Genomic DNA, 22,328 nt, shown 5'->3' on the forward strand with positions numbered 1-22,328 from the left:
CAATGACCTGTAGCACTGCTTAGGTTGGGAGTGCAACTTCTAGGGACTCGCCCTCTGCTGTGATAGTGAATTCTGTGCAGCCATAGTTCTGGTGAAGGGATGTGTGTCTTTGTGTGTGCGTGCGGATATAGGTATAGATATAAAAAGGCAGTGGATGGAAACTCGGCAAGATGAGTTTTTATTAAGACTCTGACTGCTGAAAGGAGTGGATCCTTCGTGCCTGATGCTGATGAAGTTTCCAGCCCTTACAAGATGGGTCACAGGTATTGAGCTATGAGTTGCTTGTTTGCTCGGGTTGTGGCTCCATCCTTATCGACTCCAGCCAATGGGTGGAACCCCACCTGGGTGCATAAAGCTACTATCTGTCCTCAAATGTGTGTGGGTCAGGCACCCTCCTTGCTGCGCGAAGTCCTGGAAAAGTGAGTTGGTCCTGCCTATCAGCTGTGATAGAGGGTGAATCTTGTCCACGATGCTTGAGGAAGGATGGTGCATATGAACAGCTGTGTCAGGGCAAAGGGGGATAAGATGCGGGAGCCTGTGTATGAAACTTGCCAAATCCTTGGGATGTAATAAACAAATGGCAGGTTGTATAGTGTCTTTGATAAGCTAATGTCTGAGCCTGCTCAATCTGTGTTTCCTGGATGTCCTGAGCTGCAGGGCTGACAGGTTGGGGTGGAGAGTGGGAAGGCAACAATGGCTGGTGATGGTGTTCCCAGTTCTGGGAAGGTGGTCAGACAGACTCTGCCTGTTACAGTGCAATGCAGAGATCTCTAGGGAGTGACTTGCACTTAGCCATCATGAGCATGCTCTTTGTCCATTTACAAATGCTATGTGTGCTGGTGGCTGACCACAACACAGGAATCTAAGAGCACAGGGAGCTCAAGCCAAACGATCTGCACAGAGAGATAAACAGATGTGATAAATGACCATAGAGGGCCTTTTATAGATTCTAGCAGGGAGCATCAAGAAGAAAAAAAAGCTGCATTTTAAAATGAGAATAGGATATAAAACAAACTTGGGCCCTGTAATGGGGAAGGGCAGCCTTGTAGTGTGTCTTTATTACTAAGCAGTAATCAGAATATCAAGTTGTTGGGGGTTTTTCTGGAGAAGTGGAACTGGAACTTCGCCTAGCCTTGATGGAATGATATGTTCATAGTGAACATTTCCCTGGGGCTTGGAAGGAGTTCAAATTAAATAGCTATTAACAGAAAACCAAGTTTAGACATTGACTAAAAATGCCTTCTCCCAGATGCTCAGTTTTCAGTCTCTTGGGATTTCCCACTAATTCTCTCCAGTCATCCCAGCAAAAACCAGGAAGTCAGAACTTTTATTTCTAATGTTAAAAACAGAAAAGAAAAATGACCCCAAAACCCAAGCATACACAACCCTTTCCTGCCACGTTCATCTACTATGAGGAAGCAAGAAGTCCCAAACATGCTCTTCTTTCTTCCTTATTTTGTAGGTCATTTTTTACATGGAGAAGTCTCAGTATTGCAACCCCAAGCATTCAAAACATGTCAGGCCTTTAATCATAAGGTCACATGTACGGAATGGGGACTCACTATATCTTGAAGAGTGGTTACTCTTAAAGGGACATAGGGGTCATGGTGGCAACTGGCTGAATATGGGTTGTCAGCGTTAGGAGGCACAATCCTTGGTTGCATAAGCAGAGGAATGTAGTATAGGAGTAGGTAGGTGTTTTTGCCACTGCATACAGCATCAGTGAGACCATTACTGAAATACCATGCCCAGTTTTGGTATCCACACATCCAGAATCATTCTTGTACCTCATTTCTAAACTTTCTAATCTTGATCTGGAAAATCTCTTGTATGATGGAAAAAACTCAATATATTTAGTTTATCCAAGAGACGGTAAAGAGGTGACATGATCGCTGTCATTAGTATCTATATGAGGAAAATATTTCTGATAGTGGAGGGCCCTTCAATCTTGCAGAAAAATGCATAACAAAATCCAGTGGCTGGAAGTTGAGAAGCTACACAAATTCAGTTTAGAAATAAGGTGCAAAATTTTAATGGTGAGGATGATTAGCCACTGGCACAGTTTATCTTGCAATGCGGTGGATTCTGTCACTTGGAATCTTTAAATCAAGATTGCCTTTCTTTCTAAAAGATGTGCTGTAACGCAGCCAGAATTTAGGGCTTGATGCAGAAAGTGCTGGATGAAATTTTCTGGCCTGTTATGCAAGAGATCAGACTGTATGAAACTGTCCCTTTTATAGCCTTGACAGTATATGAAAAATGATAAAATTTTGGGTCTGAATGCCTTTTTATGGTTCACTTTTTCAAGTCTCTTCTGCAACCATGAGAGCTAGAAAATAATTTTATTTCTTTTAAATAATGAAAGCTCATGATTGTGTAACTGCCTGTCCCTAGTAGCTGGAGCTTTAAGAAAAACACCTAACATCAAGAGTTGGCAGCACTGATGGGGAAACAGGATATGGAAGGAGGATAGCACCAGTGCCCTTTTCCTGGTCTGTTTTGAAGGTTTTCCTTCTAGGACCAGTTCTTCCTTCCTCTCCCCACAAAAAAATCTCAGGTTCAGATAATCAAGGGGTCAGGGCCAACAGTTGGGGTCAGGTTTTCTACAGAGTTCATCCAAATATGCTGAACTGTTTTGAAAATCCAGCTATTAGTACCTAAATGGGAGCTGTGCTCTTTGGAAAGTGAAGTATCAGAGGGGTAGCTATGTTAGTCTGGATCTGTGAAAGCAGCAAAGAGTCCTGTGGCACCTTATAGACTAACAGACGTTTTGGAGCATGAGCTTTCGTGGGTGAATAGCCACTTCGTCGCTTGACATGCATCCGACGAAGTGGCTATTCACCCACGAAAGCTCATGCTCCAAAACGTCTGTTAGTCTATAAGGTGCCACAGGACTCTTTGCTGCCTTGGAAAGTGAGTCTTGGAAAGTGAGTCTTTCTCAAAATTCTGCCCTAATGCAGAGAGGAGCACAGGTTCTGCCTTCTCTCCTTGCCATAAAAAGACTTGGATAGGATGGCAAAGGCTGTTTTGCATCTTCAGGCACATTACTAAAAGTTGCCACCAACCACTATGGCTGAAGTGTCACCTAGGCTTAGCCTTGCTTCTATGCTGTGTAAAAAAAGGCTCTTTGTGATCTCTGTGGCTCTGAAAAAAAACCGAGCCATGAAGCAGCTGTGTTTGAGGAGTACTTGCCCTGCTCCAAGCCCTTCCCGCAGCAGCTGTTGTAATTCTGTAGGCTTATTTAGGTTTAGGGTATTACTGAGTTTAAATAAGTAGAAGCTGAATTCCCTGCCTGGTAACAAGGACCAGCCTCTTTCTAGAGCAGTGGTTCCTGAACTTTAACAACCTGTGAACACCTTTCACAAAAATGTCAAGTCCGGCGAACCCCCTCCTAAAAATGAATATTTCCAGGGATTTTCTCCTTTATCTGAGTATAAATTATAAAAGCAGTGAGCTTGGAAATACACAGTTTGTTTTTATGACATGCTTATTACACACTATTTACCATTACAGTATTTTTATTACATTATGAAAACGGCAACACTCTTCCAAGATCTCACTTTTGTAGCTTGTATCGCTTTGAATAAGCCTGTTATAAGACAAGGTTTCTAGGTTTCATCAAGGAGTAGCAGATGTGAAACAGCAGGAAGGTATTTAAGAAGCCAACTCAGAGTTCCTCCTACACAAGCATTCAGGTCTTGAGCAGTCCAGGCAAACAACGCACCTTACAACAAAGCTTCAACTTGTTCTTCATAATTTTTAAAACAACACTAGCTGCCTATTTAATTTTAAAAACAGCAAAATATATCCACTTCCCTTTCCATTTCTTATAAGGAGTCGAAGTTTAAATCTCCTCAGTGTGATAGAGATGCTTGTTTTGATCTGCTTAGTTCTTGGAAGTCCAGGGGCTCCAGGCTGCTGGCCCCATGCTGTCCAGGGTCCCTAGGGACAGCTCTGTCCACCATTAGGGATTTTTTCCCTGAGAACCCCCTGTAACATTTTGTGAACCCCCAGGGGTTCACAGTCCCCAGTTTGGGAACCACTGTAAGAGTAAGACAGAGAGATTACAGTGTGACAAATGTGTTGCGGTACAGATTTAGGCCACCACACCCAGAGTTGCAATTTCATGCCAGGGAAGAGATCGCTTTATATGTTTCCAGTGCACGCCTCCCTAAGACATAAGTTGACAGCTGTTCTGGATGCAGGTATCTGGGTGTGGGCATGTCCTACTGTAGAACATTGCATCGTAGCCTGCTGCCGCCGAGTTGTTTTCTCAGGATTCCCCAAAAGTACAGTAAGGGGTCGTCCACACTAGAAGTGCTACATGGTGCAGCTGCAGCACGTCTGGTGAAGATGCTCTTTGCCAGTGGTCACCAACCCATAGATCGCGATCGACTGGTCAGTCCTGGAGCCTCTGACAGTCCGTCGCAACCTCCAGTCGCTAAAAGTCTGACGGTGCAGCAGGGCTAAGGCAGACTCCCTGCCTGCCCTGGCCTCACACTGCTCCTGGAAGTGGCCAGCATGCCCCTGGGGTGCGGCAAGAGTCTCCATGCACTGCTCCTGCCTGCAAGCACCATCCCCACAGCTCCCATTGGCTGGGAACTGCAGCCAATACGATCTTTGGAGGCAGTGCTGTCAGGGGCCACAGGGACATGCTGGCTGCTTCCGGGAGCAGTGTGGGGCCGGGGCAGGCAGGGAGCCTGCCTTAGCTTCGCTGTGCCAGCAACCTGTAGCTGCCCAAGATAAGTGCTGCCTGGTGGGAGCCCAGAGCCTGCACCCCTTTCACATTCCAATTCCCAGCCCTGAGCCCCCTCCTGCACCCCAAACCTCCAACCCTGAGCCTTTTCCCAGAGCCAGCACCCCATACCCCTTCCTGCACTCCAACCCCCTGCCCCAGGCTCCACCTAGAACTCCCTCCCACACTCCGAACCCCTTCGCCTCAGCCCAGAGTCTGCACCCTCTCCCGAACCCTAACCCCCTGCTCCAGCCCTGTGAAAGTGAGTGAGGGTAGGAGAGAGCAAGAGACGGAGGGTGGGGGGGATAGTGAGCAGGGTGGGGTCTGGAGGAAGGGGTGGGGTAGATCCTGGGTTGCACTTAAATTTAAAAGTGATCTTGTGCATAAAAAGGTGGGAGACTACTGCTCTGTGCTGATGGGAGAGAGCTCTTCCATCAACATAATAAATCCACCTCCATGAGAAGTGGTAGCTTCTCCTACCAACATAGCACTATTCCGACAGGTACTTAAGTCGGTGTAATTTATGTTGCTCAGGGAAATGGCTTATTCACACCCCTGAGCAACATAAGTTATACCAAAGTAAGTGGTAATGTAGGCCCGGCCTAAATCTCTAAACATCATAACTGCTGCTCCTGCTCTGGGATGATTCAAGGACCTGGAGATGAATTCCATATGGAAGTTTGTAATGAGAAATAACCATAACAAATAACTGAGCCAGATGGAATTCCAGAGTGTTCCTGCCTGAGAAACACTTACAGGAGTACTTCAAAATGTAAACAGGCAGGAGATCCTGCCTTTGCACAGACGGGCATGCCTGCCTTATTACTGGGAAAAATAGATTTGTTTTCCTATTGTAGCACGTGTTTGTGAGAGCTGGTCTCTTCAGGTTCGGTCTAATTTTTCCCAGCTCAGCAAGGTCCCTAAACAGCAAATAAAATAATATTGCTTTATTTATCAGTTTTAGAAGGGGACAACTGTATGTATCTGTGGATGTCGACCAAGGCCTCTGTTTAACATGCTAATGATGCCATTTTAATCCCTGAACTCCATTTGAGATGAAAATTGGAAAAGCCGCTCTACTTGGAGCAGAAGTTCTGCCTGTTTATAAGCTGCAGGAAAGAACCAATTTTAGAGACTTCCCTGCACCCCTCTGATTTGAATGATTTCTTTTTTTGAATCCAAGCTCACAGGTATGGGGACTCATCCCTTTCTGGATATTTAAAATATTGGTGGTGTTTCTTCTCCATAGCTCTTTTAGAGAAGATATATTTTTTTCTTCTGTCCCAATTTACACTCTTCCTGCTACTCCTGGAGTAGGACACATTTTGTGAAGTAGATTCAAAAAAAGTAAATTGTATCTGGATACTTATCCTGCCCTGTTGTGTGCTAAGATGATGAACTTTGTCCCAGCTGCTATTTGCTGTATGTTAATGACATGGAAGAGGACCTGTAGCAATGTATGGATTTGCAGGAACCATCAAAGAGGAAGATTGGGGCCTGGTTAGAAATGGGAGCTTGGGCTTCAGTGCAACTTGCTGAAGAAAATAGGTCTGAAAAATTATAACCCGATCATGCTCTTTTACCTGGGTACCTAAGCAACCTAAAAACATTAGAGAACACTGATCCAGGGTAGGATTTGGGATGAGAGTGGGCAGAATCTTAAACCCATCAGCATAAGGTGTTGCAGCATTTCCATCTGCATTTTCTTTGCTTTTCTGTCATTGTGCATTTTTTTTTAAAGTGGTGATAATTAACAATTTACCAAGGATTGTGGTGGGTTCTCCATCACTGGCAATTTTTAACTCAAGATAGCATATCTTTCTAAAAGATATCCTCTAATTCAAACAGGAATGAAGTGAAGTCCTACAGCCTGTGTATACAGGAGATCAGAATAGATGATCAGTGGTCCCTTCTGGCTTTATGATCTATGAACACTTGTAGCATTGTAGAAAGTGTAGAGTTGGAGGGACTGTGATGCAGGTAGGATGCTGAAGAATGAGAAATAGGGAAGTGAGTAGTGGAGATCAGTATCCTGTGGGTTGTATGTGTTAGAGGTTGGGGGTATTATTAATCAGGGCTGCCCAGAGGATTCAGGGGGTCTGGGGCATAGCGGGGGAGTGGACATAAAAAAAAAAAGGCGCCACCTGCTGCGGTGCTTGTATTCACCAGGTGGCGCTCCGAGTCTTCAGCGGCAGCGGGTCCTTCACTCGCTCCGCGTCTCTGCCAGCACTGAAGGGCCCGCCGCTGAAGTGCTGCCAAAGACCCGGACTGCCGCCGGGTGAGTAAAAATTAAAAAGGCTCCTCTAGCCAGGGAAGGGATTCTCGGCCAGGGCTCACAGGGCCCCTGTGGGGCCTGGGGCAAATTGCCCCACTCCCCCACCCCCAGGCGGCCTTGTTATTAAACTTTATTAACCTCCCCTTTTCTAGGTAATAGACAGGACCAAGGTGTATACAATTCAGAGGTGTAGAGAAAGGTAGTGAACACAAAGTTTGACATGGAAACTGGTTGGAAAATAGGAGCGTGGAAGCATGGGCAGTGCGGAAGTAAAGGACAGACACCTTTATGCAGAGGGTAATTAATGTGTGAGGAAGACCTACTCCAAAGGCAGCAAGAAAAGCTACAGCCATGGCCATGTCTCTTGGTTTACAAGCTGGTTACTGAGGGCTTTTCTACATGGGGAAATTTACTGGTATAACTAGTTATATACTTACAACTCCCTGTATGGACACTCTTATTGTGGAATTAAAGTGCCTTTCCAGTTTGTGTGACATACTGGTAAACTGTCCTCATAGACTCTAGGACTGGAAGGGACCTCGAGAGGTCATCGAGTCCAGTCCCCTGCCCTCATGGCAGGACCAAATACTGTCTAGACCATCCCTAATAGACATTTATCTAACCTACTCTTAAATATCTCCAGAGATGGAGATTCCACAACTTCCCTTGTCCTGTGTAGGCAAGTCTTGATGGGGGAACTCTAAAGGCAGCAGAGCAGATGAGCACTTTCACAGCCTCATTGCATCCCAGTGTACTGTTGTGGAAAGCCAAATAAATTCTTGAATAATTAACATTTCTTCTGTTTCCTAGATCCAGAGGCAAAATTTTTGGTGGTAGGGGCTTCTCAAAGCAACTTTCTTCCTTCTTCCATATTACAGTTTCAACAAGTTTGTTTTGTTTTCTTCTCCTCCCACTCTTTTCTCCCCCTACCCCCACTCAGCTGCCCAACATGTTTGGTGACCTTCGTTCCACGTTCATTGCTCTGATGATTGGCTCCTACGCTTCCTCAGCTGTCACTTTTCCTGGAATCAAGGTGAGGATGTGAAATCCTGAGCTCTGACAAATTTATCTCAGCAATTCTGATGTTGCTGTCTTACAACTCCATGTTGCATGATGGTCATTAGAAAGGATGATCCAGTGGACAGAGTACTAATCTGGGATATGTGAGACCTGCGTTCATTTCCCTACTGTGCCACAGACTTCCTGTGTGATCTTGGGCAAGTCATTTTAAATAGGGACAATATCCCTACCCTACCTGACAGGAGTGTTGGGAGGATAAATACATTAAAGATTTTGCGGTGCTCAGATACTATGATAATGGAGGCCAGATAGTACCTCAGATAGGGCAATAAACTGGCCAGGATGGTTTTTAGAAGTTCTGAGATGGTTTTCAGTGAAAAGTGCACAAGTCATAGGATCATAGTGGTGTTAGAGAAACAGAAACATTTTTCCACCTTTAGTGATTATAAGCAATCTCTGGAGTTGAAAAATATAAATTTTTATATCCTGGAATCCATGGGATCAATTGTAATAAAATATCAGCTTTTGATTATTATCTGGAGGTGTCTGTCTACCTTCAGATAGTGATAAGACTAATTATAGAGTTTTGTGGAGAGCTCTAAAAGGGAAGAAGAGCCAATAAATCTGTGCTATTTAATACATAGCTTCATCCACAGAGGCAAAATTCATACAGTTTAGCTTATATAAATTCAAGACTCTGATGGGTCCGGACAGTAGGTCAGATTAAGTTATACCAACCATGCAGCCAAGTTCCTAATCGGTTTCCTAAGAAGATCTAGATGTAACTTCTCAAATGACTGTACAGTAACTCCTCTCTTAACATTGTAATTATGTTCCTGAAAAATGCTACTTTAAACGAATCCAATTGTTAAGCAAATTAATGTAAAGGGGGGGTTAGGTGCCAGGGAAATTTTTGTTGCCAGGCAAAAGACTTTATTTTACATACAGAGTGTAAGTTTTTTTTAAACAATTTAATACTGTACACAGCAATGATGATTATGTAGCTTGGTTGAGGCGGTGAAGTTAGAGGATGGGATATTTCCCATGGAATGCCTTGCTGCTAAATGATGAACTAGCACTTGGCTGAGTTCTCAACAGTTTAACAAGTTGTTGTTAATGTAGCCTCACACTCTACAAGGCAGTACGAACAGAGAGAGGGGAGACAGCATGGCTGAGAGAGACTCTCTCTCTCTCTCTCTCTCTCTCTCTCTCTCACACACACACACACTGGGTGTGTGTGTGAGAGAGAGTCGCGCATTGCCTTTTTAAGTACTCCGACCTCACGCTAAGTATATTGCCTTTTTAAGTAGATCAGCAAGTTGAGATAGCAGCTGCTGCTGCTGCCAGCAGGCTCCCTCGATCCTGAGCCCTGTCATGATAGGGTATAGGAGCAGGGGGGTAGGGGGACACCCTGACATTAGCGCCCCTTCACCTCTCCCCCCTACCTCACCCTCCGCACAGCAAGCAGAAGGCTCCCAGGAGCAGCTCCAAGGCAGAGGGCAGGAGCAACACATGGCAGTGTGGGGAGGGACAGCTGAACTGCCCAGCAGTTTCTAGCCTGCTGGGTGGCTGCCACATATGGAACTTAGGGGAGTGGAGAGCTGATAGGGGGGTTGCCACCCTGGTTCTAAGCCCCCACCATCTAGCTTCAAAGGGCTGCTTTTTCTGCAAGCACTGGACAAAGCAGGCGGCTGCCAAACAACAGTATAAGGGAGCATTGCGCAAATTTAAACGAGCATGTTCTTTAATTGATCAGCAATGAAACAACCTTAACCAGGATGATTTTCAGTGAAGAGTTACTGTATTGTTTCTGACAGAGCTGGGTTTCAATTTCAGCAGAAGCTCCTTGTTTTCTTGTACTGATGTCTTGTATAAAGACGTGTGCATAAATTTATCCAAAACTTTTGTGCTTACATGATGTCACAGAATTCCTTCCTTCCTTAGATGTCACCTTGCAACCCTGTTTTTAAATGCCACATGCTTTCCCCTCCACCTTGCTCCCAAATCTACTTCAGCAAACACTAGAGCATAGGATATTTTACATGCTAATGATGTTATTCTGTTGTGAATTCCAGGTTATATATGACTTTGGTGTCTCTTTCATCCTCATTTTGATTGTCTGGGCATCCTGTGCAGGACTAGTTTTCTTCAACTGTTTCTTCAACTGGCCACTGGAGCCGTTCCCAGGACCAGAAGACATGGACTACACGTAAGTGTCTCCTTCTGCTCTTAGGAATGTGGAAATTGCTGGACTGGATCAGTCATGGGATACAGTCTCTCTGAGAGAGGCTTGCATCAGCTGCTTCAGAGAGAGAGAGGGAGAGGAAGGTTTCTCTTTGGTAAGTGGGTCCCAGGCTCTATCAGTTAAAACCAACATCTGGAAATCCATAGTCAGCCTTCCTGCATCCTTTGACTCCAGTACCCTTAGATCAGTCCATGAATCTCAGCCCTGCTTTGGAGCTCTCACTTTTTTTTCCTTCTGCCCACACAGAGTGAAGATCAAGTTCAGCTGGCTGGGATTTGACCACAAAATTACAGGGAAACAGTTTTACAAGCAGGTGACCACAGTGGGACGTCGTCTGAGTGTGGGAAGCTCCATGAAGAACCCCAAGGAGCTGGTAGCTCAAGAGGGAAACAAACTCTGTCTGTCAACAGTGGACCTGGAAGTGAAATGTCAAGCAGACGATGCAGGTATTGTCTCTGGATTGGTGCATGTGACATTCACCCCAGTGCAAAGGGCCAGCATAAGGTCAGTGCACCACTTCTCAAAATAGGAGCTAAGCAATATTTCAGCCTTGTGCAGGGCCTTGCATGTGGTGAATTTAACCAATGTGTCCAACTCATCCTTGTCCAGATAAGTATATGTTCAGGCACATTCCCCCCTCCTCCCCCAGATGCATGCATGTACCTTGATGGCATATGTTGCCACCCTGGCAGATGTCTGGGTGCTGGTGAACATTGCATAGTACATAATGTGTGAACTACTATAGCTAAAGACTGACATGCTCAATTCTTATAGCTACACGTCGTTGTCCTCCCCATATGATCCCTTTTTTAGGGAGTCCCCTCTGCACAAGTTAGTCACTGGCGCTGAACTCCCCATTGGACTATCCCTAAAGTATTGTGTTTATGTAATGTGTTTGTTTATGTAGCCAGTAGAAGACTACTGATCTAAACAATCCAGTCTGTTCTGATGTCATGTCTGTTTAATAACCGTTACCAGAGGCTGCCTTCTTTACAGACTCTCCTGTTTCCTCTGCAGCATCTCCGTCCTTTATGCACAGTGTCTTCAGCCCAATTTTGCTACTCAGCCTCATCACCATGTGCGTCACTCAGCTGCGGCTCATTTTCTACATGGGGGCCATGAACAATATCCTGGGATTCCTTGTGGAGGGAGACTTGGAGACAGGTAGAGTAATGCCCAGAATTCTCACCTCTTCCCTTGAAACAGGGAAATGATCCTGACCATTCACCTACCGGGGATGATGGTTTCTTATTAGTCACCAGATGCCATTCTGTTTATCTGCCTGTCACCAGCTCAGTGGTCAGAGTGTAACCGACAGCTGCTGTCATGGTCTGATGGGTGGCTGGAACCTGCTAAAAGCAGAGGGGCAACAAGATGTCAAACAACAAGGTGAACACTCGAATATCAAGTTATTTTTAGCCAAGCTTGTATTAAATACCTTCCATGTTTTGTCCTTACGCAGGGGTTACCAAGTTTGGCAGGTCGGGGAGGACCATAATAAAAACCTGTTCCACTGAGTGTTTTTTTATCATGAGCAAGCACAAAATACAGAGCAGCTGAGTTCAACTGCAGATACTTTTTTTTTTTTCTTTTTTTTTTTTCTTCTCCTCCTGTGACTCAGTCCAAAGCACTGAGGGGAAATGATGTCGTGATAGCCTTGTGCATACTGTTGTGTGTCTGGGAGGCTGACTTGCAGCTTCTGTTCTGGGTTTTGTTTGTGCCTGATTCAGTGAAGAAAGCCAACAGGAAAGAGTACATTAGTTTAGAGTTTACTTACTGAAAAGTACCCAGAATTGCAAAACAAAATATAGCCCAATTTTGTTTTGTGCAGTAAGATCTGGTTTGAACTTGTTAAATCTGGAATTTTGTGAAGCTGATAAATCAAAAGGCACTAGGGGAGGAGAGGAGAATAAATGCAAGAAACTCAGAATGCCCCAGCATTCCATGAATTGCTTTGTTTCTTTAGTCCAGTGCTTGACAGATTGTAGCATTTGGCTCTTTCTCTCTTCTGGCTCAAGAGGCAACATAGACATTAAACACTAAATAGGACAATTCCCAGGGTTGGATGCCTTTCCCAAAATGGGCTCCATGCTTCTCACTCACTTAACATTTCTTTTTTCACTTACACTCCTCCATTTTGCTTGTTTAACTGCTTGAGGTTAGTTTGGGTTTTATTTTTAGTCCCAACTTTTTTTTTAAAAAAGCATGAGTGTTTGTTAGTTTTTGTGACAATTTCTGATTTATTCTCTTGATACAACTCTTATTTGGACCCTGTAATAGTTCAAGTGAACAGATGAAACTCTAAAATGCTGAGAAATGGGTTGTGTCCTATAGACCTGGTATTTGTTTCTGTGCCACTGTCTGGATTTCTCCTGTGGTGTAGCCTGGACCCAGCATGCTAGCTGCTGTCTTTAGAGTTTCCATAGTATCAGGAAAACAGTAGGATGATCCAAAGTCTTAGCATTGTCTGGGTTGTGTCTGCCTGGTTCACACGAAAAGCTCTGAGAAGGATGCAGAGGTGTAGAAATGTGCTTTAGAATCAGAAATGTAGGGCTGACAGGGATTTGGAGAAGTCATCAAGTCCGAGCCCCTGCACAGTGGCAAAACCAAGTAAATGTAGACCGTTCCTGACAGGACTTTGTCCAACCTGTTCTTAAAAACTTCCAGTGATGGGGATTCCACAACCTCCCTTAGAAGCCTGTTCCAGAGCTTAACTACCCTTACAGTTAGAAACCTTTCCCTAATAGCTAACCTAAATCCGTCTTGCTGCAGATTAAGCCCATTACTTCCTGTCCTACCTTCCCTGGACATGGAGAAAAATGTATTGCAGTCCTCTTTATAACAGCCCTTAACAGTTTTCAGTTATGTTATCAGGTCCCCCCTCCGTCTTATTTTCTCAAGACTAATCAGGCACAATTTTAAAAAATCTTTTCTTCATAGGTCAGGTTTTCTAAACCTTTTATATCATTTGTGTTTCTCGCTTCTGGACTCTGTCCAGTTTGTTCACATCTTTCCTAAAGTGTGGCACCCAGAATTGGACACAGTAGTCAATGCTGAGTAGAGTGGAACAGTTACCTCCTGTGTTTGTCTTACATCCTGTTGATACGCCCAAGAATATTAACCTTTGTTTCACAGCTACATCGTATTGTTGATTCATATTCAATTTGTGCTCCACTCTAACCCTCAGATCCTCTTCAGAAGTACTACCACCTAGCTGGTTATTCTCCATTTTGTAATTGTGCATTTGATTTTTTTTTTTTTTTCCCTAAGTGGAGTACTTTGCACTTGTTTCTATTGAATTTCATCTTGTTGAATTCAGACCAGTTCTCCAATTCGTCAAGGTCATTTTGAATTCTAACACTGTCCTTCAAAATGCTTGCAGCTCCTCCCAGCTTGGTGTCACTTGCTGATGTTATAAGCACATTCTCCACTCCCTTATTCCAAGTGATTGAATGGAAGTATTGACTGCTACTGGACCCAGGACTGACCTCTGTAGGACTCCCTTAGATATGCCCTCCCAGTTTGACAGTGAACTGCTGATAACTACTTTCAGTATGGTCTTTCAGCCAGTTGTGCACTCACCTTAATTTCATCTAGACCACATTTCCCTAGTTTGTTGTATGGGTTAGGGGAAGGGCTGGACAAATACACTTACCCTTTCCTGCTGCTTTTACATACTGGGGTTTGTTCACAGAACAGACCCTGTAACAATGGTGGTTCCAAATGTTTTCAGATTCAAAAGGATGCCCTGAGCAGGACCGAGTGTAGGGTAGGCAGTGATGATTAGAGAGGGGGTAAAATCAGTTTGACACTGATACTTCCTGCATGTATTATTGCTGACTCAGACCTGACTGAAACCTCCCTGCAGCTGGACAGAGCAGTGGGTTCAAAACTTCTTATGCTCTAAGAGATAAGAGAGCAAACCATGAGTGCAGTAACCTCCTAAGTGACTTGCATGGTCCTCTTGTCCACTCCTCCCCACACCTCTGGTGTCTGAAGCAGAAAATTTTGCCTGTGTCTGTCATAAAGTGCCATCTTTTTTCCATGGTGGTATAGAAGAAGTAATATTAACTATATTGTGGTAACACCCCAAAGCTTGTCAGGGGGCTCGTTGCGTTGAGTACTACAAAAGGACAGAGGTGCACATTAGTTCCTGCCCTGAGGAGCTCACAGTCTAAGATCATGATTTATGAGGTGTGTGTGTGTGTGAGTGAGACAGTTCCCATGTATGTACAATTATATGCAGCTCTGCCTCCCCTCAAAGGCTTACCATCGTTTGCTGAGCCTTTTCTTGTAGGTATTGAGTAGAAGTGGGTTTTGAGAGAGGGCTCCCAGTTTTAATTTATTATCCTGTCTGGTCCTGCAGTTGCTCCAAAGAAAACAGTCTCTCCCTCTCTCTCCGCTCTCCTAACCAGTCCCCACAGTTGGGGTATGGCTACACTTGACATTTCAAAGCGCTGCCGCGGGTGTAGCTTGCAGCGCTGGGAGCCGCGCTCCCAGCGCTGCGGCACTGATTACACTTAGGCTTTACAGCGCTGTATCTTGCAGCGCTCAGGGGGGTGTTTTTTCACACCCCTGAGCGCGAAAGTTGCAGTGCTGTAAAGTGCCAGTGTAGCCATGGCCTTGGTCTCTAGATGCCAAGGCTGGAGAGGGTTAGGCGTGATATGGGGGAAATGCTCTTGGCCATGGGGTGAACTTCCTGGCCTCTTATTAAAACCTTTGCTAGATGGCTCAGTCTGTTGGGAGGGTGATACTCCTTCAAACCCTGTCGTTTTAGCTGGAGGAGGATGCTGTGGTGTGAAAGTGCCTGTGGATCCAATAAGGACACATCTGCTAGAGCAGTGATTCTCAGACTTTTGTACTGATGACCCCTTTCACACAGCAAGCCTCTGAATGCGACCCCGCCTTGTATATTAAAAACACTTCTTTTGAAAAAATATTTCACACAATTATAAATGCTGGAGGCAAAGCAGGGTTTGGGGTGGAGGCTGACAGCTCGTGACCGCCCCATGTAGTAATCTCACGACCCCCAGTTTGAAAACCCCTGTGCTAGAGGGCTACCAGTGTGTCTGCTTGAGACTGGAGCTGCAGATTCCTTACTTTGTCCTAATGATGATAAATGCAGTGACTCCTGGCATCCTAGGCAGATACCTGGAGACAGTGTGCCAGGTGCTGACCCCACCTACAAACATTCCTGAGCATGGTGGGGATGAGGGGCAGCTGGAGTTCTGCTCTTACTACGCAGGGTAGAAGAAGGGTTCAAATTCTCCGCTCAAATGCCTTCAGCATGCCTCATGTGCATTGCACGTTTGTATTTCTTTGTGATGGAGACGTAGGGAGAAGGGTATTGAACTTAGTCCTGTTCTGCTTGCAGTTGTGGGCACTTAGTGCTGAAGTGGGCAGTTTCAGATTCTTGATCCTTATTCCAGAACTGCACTGGCTCTGATTTATCAGCCCCTGTGTCATGCCCAAGTCCACAATCACATGATATGTGGCGAGGAGGGGTGGGGGGGAGCATTGTGGAGAATATTCCCCAGTGACTCACCAGCATTTCCTCCTGAGCCTACACTAGCTGTTTCACAATGCTTCTCGTAAACTCTTCTCCATTAGCTGGGGAGCTCTTTATATTTTAGGTTCTGCTGTGGAATGAAGCAATTGCTCTGTGAGCTCATTTCCTATCTGTGCCTCCCTGTCTGTCCTGGTGGGCATAGTAGGCTTCTGGGGTTTCTGCTTCTAATCTCTTTTTTTGCTTTTCCATATTTGCTCTCTTGTTGCTGCTGCTTTGTTGCTTTGCTGATGCAGTGATGGATACAGGTAAGCTGGGTGTTTTAAGCACACTTCTAACATTCCCTTCCTTCCTGTATTTCGGTGATGCTTGGCTGCATGGTGTGTCTAACAAACATGTAGATACAGTGCTGTTAAGTGTTTCTTTGGGGGAACCTTGCAGTAACAGCACTGAGGGTCCTGGCTCCTGTGACTGCTGACCACTGGCTATTAAAACTCTTCCCTTCTCTAAACCCATCCCTGATCCTGGTCTTTGTGTGGCTAACAAACAGCGATAGGCAGGGAGGTAATTACCAATCTCTGCTGATTACTCTTCTGACAATTAGCCCTTAGGGAGAAGATACCCTTGGGCCCTTCCCTTGCTAGGAATTCTACTTCCTTCCCTGCTCCTCCCACCTTCCTCTCCCTCACCAAAACAAGCCCCCTCCCTAAGCATGCAGCAGGCAGCTAGCTTTTTCATCCTGGCCTGTCTTCCAAAAAAGTATGATTACCTTCCCACAGTGGGTCCTACCTGCCCTGATGACTTCCCCTACTAGTTCTTAGCCCGAGGGCAGAATTGGAAACCAGCAGCGGAGGGAGGCACATCTAGAATCATAGGGCAAGGGAGGGGAGAAGATTCCTGGCTGGAGGTTGGCAGGCAGGAACTTACTCCTTCTCAGACCAGGGTCAGCAGACTCTTCACAGTCAGAAGCCTCTCTGCTGCATATAGTGCCACTCTTTGGCCACTGCTCTATCCTGTAAATTAGCCAGCTTCCAAGTGCCATCTTCCTGGGAACTAGCTACTGCTAGAGTTGTTACTACTTCTTGGAAATAATGAAATATATCCCTGGCTAGAGTGGACAGGTGTGGCATATCCAGTGTAACACACTTTTGCCTGCTGGGCTACAGTTGATCTGGGACTCTGAGCAATAAATAAGACAACATCTTCATCCCCCTAGTCTGAGGCTACCAGTGATCTGGCGTGAGTGGATAAAATGACCAATTGTTATGAAATGGGACCTGCTGCTGTTTTCTGTTACTGCTGAGTCCTATTGGGGGACTTTGACACCTTGTCTCTTTTTTCTCTGCAGTGAGTCTCTACACCTCTGTTTTTGGGGTGTTGCAGCTGCTCTGCCTGATGACTGCCCCCATGATTGGATACATCATGGACTGGAAGCTGAAGGAATGTGATGATGGTTCAGAACAGGCTGAGAGTGATGCTAATCAGTAGGTAGCACACATTGCAGGGTCCAATCTGATATCTTTAACTGACCCAATTAAAGTAAAAGATCTAATTCTGTTGTAAATTGATGACTGAGTCCATATAGGGATTTGCACCAATTTAACTAAACTGATTGCCATAAACTATTTTAGTTAAATGATGCAACTTCTATTTGTAGATGAGGCTGGAGTCTCAGGTACAGGCCAAGACTCAGGTATGCCAATGTGGGGATTTTGGTTTCTTTTATCCCCTTAACTTCTGAGGTTCCTAGTTGTGAGTTCTAGTAGCTGCTGCACTGCCTGTGTGATATATTCCTTGCTTTCCCACCAGAGATGGTAAAAAAAAGAAAAAACGTGATCGCCAGATTCAGAAGATTTCGAATGCGACAAGAGCTTTTGTGTTCACCAACATACTACTAGTTGGATTTGGAATTACCTGTCTCATTCCTAACCTGCCTTTGCAGGTGAGTATTTCACAAAAGGAGTGGTGTACTACAAGGTTCCTGGCATAGATGCTGACTCTGGGTGCTCCAGGGCTGGAGAAAAATTAGTGGGTGCTTAGCACCCATCGGCAGCCAAGCTCCCCTGTCTTCCCCAGCACCTCTCCCCTGCCGCCGGCCCCGCTGATCACTCCTCCCAGTGTCTCCTGCTCACCAAAAACAGAATGCAGGGGCTGGAGGTGGGGACGGAGCATGCTTGGGGGAGAAGAGGTGGGATGGAGCAGGGGCTTGGGGAAAGGGGTAGAGTGGGGTTGGGGTCTGGGGCAGAGGGGAAGTTGGTGCCTATGGTTCCTGGGCTAAATGTGTGATGAAACTGTCTTGGATAAATTAAAACATAATATAGAATAAGGACAGGCTAAGACAAACTGGGTCCCTCTTGGCTCTGCCCCAGTGCTGTGGCCAGACTCCCCATGCTATGGCTACAGAATGGCTCTACCTCTATGCGGTGGGTGGGTGGGCTCTTCTAGTAGAGCCATGATGCAGCATTGGCCACCACATTCAAAAATCCTGCGTCAGACTCAAAAACTAGAAGGAAAATAGAGACCCCCCAGTGTTCACTACTTGTAACTCTGTTTTAAACCACTCTACTTGCTTTTCTTATTAACCCCAAAAGCTAGAAACTTACTTTTTATATTTAAATTAAATTTTGAGACTCCCTGTAATCATCTGAGTCCAGAAGCTGGAGGTTTAGGAAAAATCACTAGAGTTGGCAACACTGGGGAGGCTAATGGCAGAGATGCATCTCCAAGCGGAGTCCTCTGTTGGGCTAGTCTTGGCAGGGCCCCCCAGTCCAGTGAGTTTCAGAGATAATCCAGTTAAAAGTATGGAGGCAGTTAACACCTTTTAGAGCTGTTGCTTTGGGCACTCTGTAGGCTCAGGCAGATGTCACTGAGTAGGTCTGCACTGTGTTCCTGTTTTCAGGCCTTTGCAAGTATGAGGACTATAAACACACACACTTTCATGTAAAATAAATAAATAAAAATCCTGAGATTTAGGCCTAGAGCACCAGCTCTTGTCAGTAGTGCCTTTGTTAATCCAGGCCTGAGCTACAGATAAGCAGGAGGTTCCTGGAAAATCTGTAAAGCAGAACAGCATGATACCTGCACAGACTCCAGTTCAAGTCGTGGGCCAAACGTTGTCCTCTGTTACGCCCTTTAGTGTCAGTGGGGTTATACATATGTAAATGTTTGGCCTGTGGTATGCACCTGGCAGAGGTATGAGACATCAGGGGACAGGACTTGATGACCTCTCGAGTTTCCATCCAGCCCCACATTTCTATAGCACAAAATGCTCTGGGAAGATGCCAGCTTTTCCTCTCCTCCCCTCCCCCCCTCCCCCCCCCGCACACACTGAATGGTTTTTTTTGTTTGTTTTTTGTTTCTCTCTAATAGCTTTGAGAGAATCAAGCTGGAAGTGAGTGAATAAAGCTAAGGGGAGAGCAGGCATGCAGATCTGTCTTCAACTTTGGCATTTCCAGTAATGGTTCAAGTGCCTGAACCATTTTAAAACCCGAGGATACACTTTCAGAACAGCAACCTCCCTTCTGCAGACAGACTGAAGTGTGGGATATACTCCTTGGCAGAAAGGGGAACTGTAACTGGGAACAAATTCCAGGCAGAGTTAGGAACTTGGGGTGAAAGGGTACATTCTAGGGTACAAACATGATGATGTTAACAGAAGATTAACTGCATGGTGTCCTGTTCCTTAGCATTGGGGAAGAAGGTATTGACTAGCTGGACCACAGCTCTGACTGAAGAGAAGGGGAAGAGAGAGATCTTAATTTTAGGTGCCACTCAGCCATGGGGGGTACCAGGGGCCCTGATCTAAAGCCCATTGAAGTAGATCAGATCAGGCCATGTTAGCTAGCTAGATCCAAGAGTGTAATCCATATGCTCCCATTATATGGAACCTTTAAAAGAGATCGCTCTTCTGCTGCAATTGTCAACATCTCAGCTGACATGTAACAATTTTCAAGAGAAAAAGATGTCTGGTTCAGAAAGCACAATGTGCCATCATCTCAGACAAACAGTCTGTGTCCTTGTGCTGACACTAGTATGTGAGGGGGGGGCTTTGTTTCTGGAGCTGCTTAAGCCTCTCGTGGAACTGGAGGAGCAGCAGGGACAGAGGTGGAGTGGTGGTTTTAGACTGCTATTGAGCATTTTTTCTGCTTCTTTCAGATCCTTTCCTTCATTTTGCACACGATAGTGAGAGGATTCATCCACTCAGCGGTGGGAGGCCTCTATGCAGCTGTGTAAGTCTAACCTTGCTCATATACAGCATGTGACTGGCCTGAGGGTTTGATTACCCAAAGACCCAGGGTGGAAGGGACACATGATGGTGAGATCCTGCTGTCAGAGGGAACAGCCGAGTCCACTTATGGCTTACTCTGTGTCACCATAGGACTTGGCAGCAGGACTGCAGTGTCCCAGGTGATTACTTTCCTTGCTTGTGCCTAATGCTGACCTATAGTTACTTACTGCAGTGAAACAAGCACAGATACGCTTAATGTGGACCTCAGGTGCAATTCGTCCTAAACTGGCTTCACCATCATATGGGTTAAAAAGCTTGAAATTTTTAGCTAACTTTCCCTAATTATGAGTACATATAGGTACAGGTACATGTCTTGATTAAATATTGGTCAGGGCACTCTGACTTCTGGGGCACATAGCTAGTCTGCTCTGCGAATGGAGCTGTTTCTAGACACTTATCAGCTTGTCAGAGCATTGCTCAAAATAAACACAGTTAATGAGGCCTACGCACCTTTACCCAGTAGCGTGGACCATCCATTCTGTATCCAGCATATACAAGTTCTCAATATATATACATCAGTGTTCTCTCTTCCAAAACTAAAAAAACTTACTTAGCAATGGGAAGATCCATTTCCTCTGACCTGAACTCTTGGACTAATGGATAAACAGATCAATAACCTTTGCTGCAGATAACTTTTTTTTTTTTTAAGATGTTAGTTTTGTCCAACCCTCCCTCTTTTTCTCAGTGTCAAATTTAAAAATTGCACAACCATGGAAAAACAGACATTAACCTGTCCTAAGACTTGCTTTTCATAAGTAATATCTACTACTCAGCGACTTTCCAATCAACAACATAGTTGAACTTGGCAGAGGATCAGACTTTTTTTCTAAATAGGAAAACATGTCTGGCACATGCTAACCCGTTGTTCAGGGTTTCCAGAGTGAGTTAGTTGTGCCCAGATGAGTTGTGGGAATGAAACTGATGGCCTAGCCCCAGATGCTGACTCAGATGGGTGTACAATTTGAAGAAGCCCCTACAAAAAACTATTGTGTTCACCCTTTTTTGTTTCCTTTGAGTACTGAGAAGCACTCCAAAGAGTTACAGAATACAACTGGCCTGTGCTGACTATGGCACTATGTTTAATCTGCAATTTTGTGTGTTTAAAAAAAACAAACAAAAAACCCTAAATTTGAAAATTCAGGCAGAGAATAATCCAGAGAAGAGACACTTGGCCCCTGAATCGCATCGCCTTAAATGCCAATCTTAATACACATAATATTCATACACAAGGAGAAATTCCTGAGTTCTGTACAGCTGAGCTGCGAGGGATGCCCAGTCTGGTTCCCTGAGTAGCACAAAAGATTCAAGGTGAGGTGTGGTAATTATGTTGCTTTCTGCGTCGACAGATACCCCTCAACGCAGTTTGGCAGCTTGACGGGACTGCAGTCTTTGGTCAGTGCCCTCTTTGCTCTTCTGCAGCAGCCCTTGTTCCTGGCAATGATGGGACCATTGAAAGGAGACCCTCTTTGGGTAAGGGAGGGAAGAGTAAATATAGTCTGCCCCAAACTTAGCATGAAGGGTTGGTGGTGGGGTCCACTTCATTTGTGGGGAGGGGATTCCTTTTCAACAGAACCAACCAAAATGAAGGTAATTCTATGCACAGACCTATGCTGTGATCAGCTATCTAGGGGTGGGCACTGATGTTTGACTGTGGGTCCTGAAGTACACTGCTCACCTCAGACTGTGGCCAATAACTCCCCTAGAGGAAGGCAGCCTGCTCACCCAAGTGCAATGCTGTTTATTTCTGGGGTATGTTTTATAGATTCCTTCCTAATTTAATGCCTGCACAGACCAGACTATGCCTTATTAAACTTCTCTTAACTCACATTATCTTTTAGTAAGATGTGTGGTTAAAGTTAATGAGCCCTGTGTTAAATCTAGCCATCGTTTTGGCTGATGCCATGTGCCTGGGCATTCCAGGGTAGAGGATTCTTTATACAAGTAGCGGTGAGTGCTGGAATCTGACCAGTGATGATATGGGAAATGGGGATGAGGAGACTCCTGTTCACACTTCCAGCAGTATGAGACTGGTTTGGATTGCTGACCCAGCTCTGCTGGGGTCTGTCATTAGCCTTAGGAAACCTGGTTGTAGGGCCATAGGGCTCATGTTCTCCTTGAGAGGTCAGGAGTAAGTCTGCAGAAAGGGGTTCTGCTCAATAAAGATGAGGAATCAGATGTCTTTCCTTTGGGAGTGCTGGCAGTGATGATGGGCCCCTCCAGGAGATGTTCCTTTCCTGTGCAGATGGAGGTATTCTAGAG

The 22,328-nt window shown here is 45.2% G+C and overlaps 1 protein-coding gene across 3 annotated transcripts in view; it reads left to right on the forward strand.

Annotated features, from left to right (window-relative positions):
- The window catches only part of SLC43A2 (solute carrier family 43 member 2), a 53,605-nt gene that overhangs the window by 26,484 nt on the left and 4,793 nt on the right, over positions 1–22,328 (forward strand). For all 3 annotated transcript variants that reach the window (XM_050929293.1, XM_050929295.1, XM_050929294.1), the window contains exons 6-13: positions 7,951–8,043; positions 10,106–10,239; positions 10,522–10,721; positions 11,293–11,439; positions 17,130–17,265; positions 17,591–17,723; positions 19,937–20,010; positions 21,416–21,539. In XM_050929293.1, coding sequence (XP_050785250.1) covers positions 7,951–8,043; positions 10,106–10,239; positions 10,522–10,721; positions 11,293–11,439; positions 17,130–17,265; positions 17,591–17,723; positions 19,937–20,010; positions 21,416–21,539 — 1,041 coding nt within the window. The remainder of the gene's footprint in view (positions 1–7,950; positions 8,044–10,105; positions 10,240–10,521; positions 10,722–11,292; positions 11,440–17,129; positions 17,266–17,590; positions 17,724–19,936; positions 20,011–21,415; positions 21,540–22,328) is intronic.

Source organism: Gopherus flavomarginatus, chromosome 19 (genome assembly GCF_025201925.1).
Source record: "Gopherus flavomarginatus isolate rGopFla2 chromosome 19, rGopFla2.mat.asm, whole genome shotgun sequence".
Classification (NCBI taxonomy): Eukaryota; Metazoa; Chordata; order Testudines; family Testudinidae; genus Gopherus; species Gopherus flavomarginatus.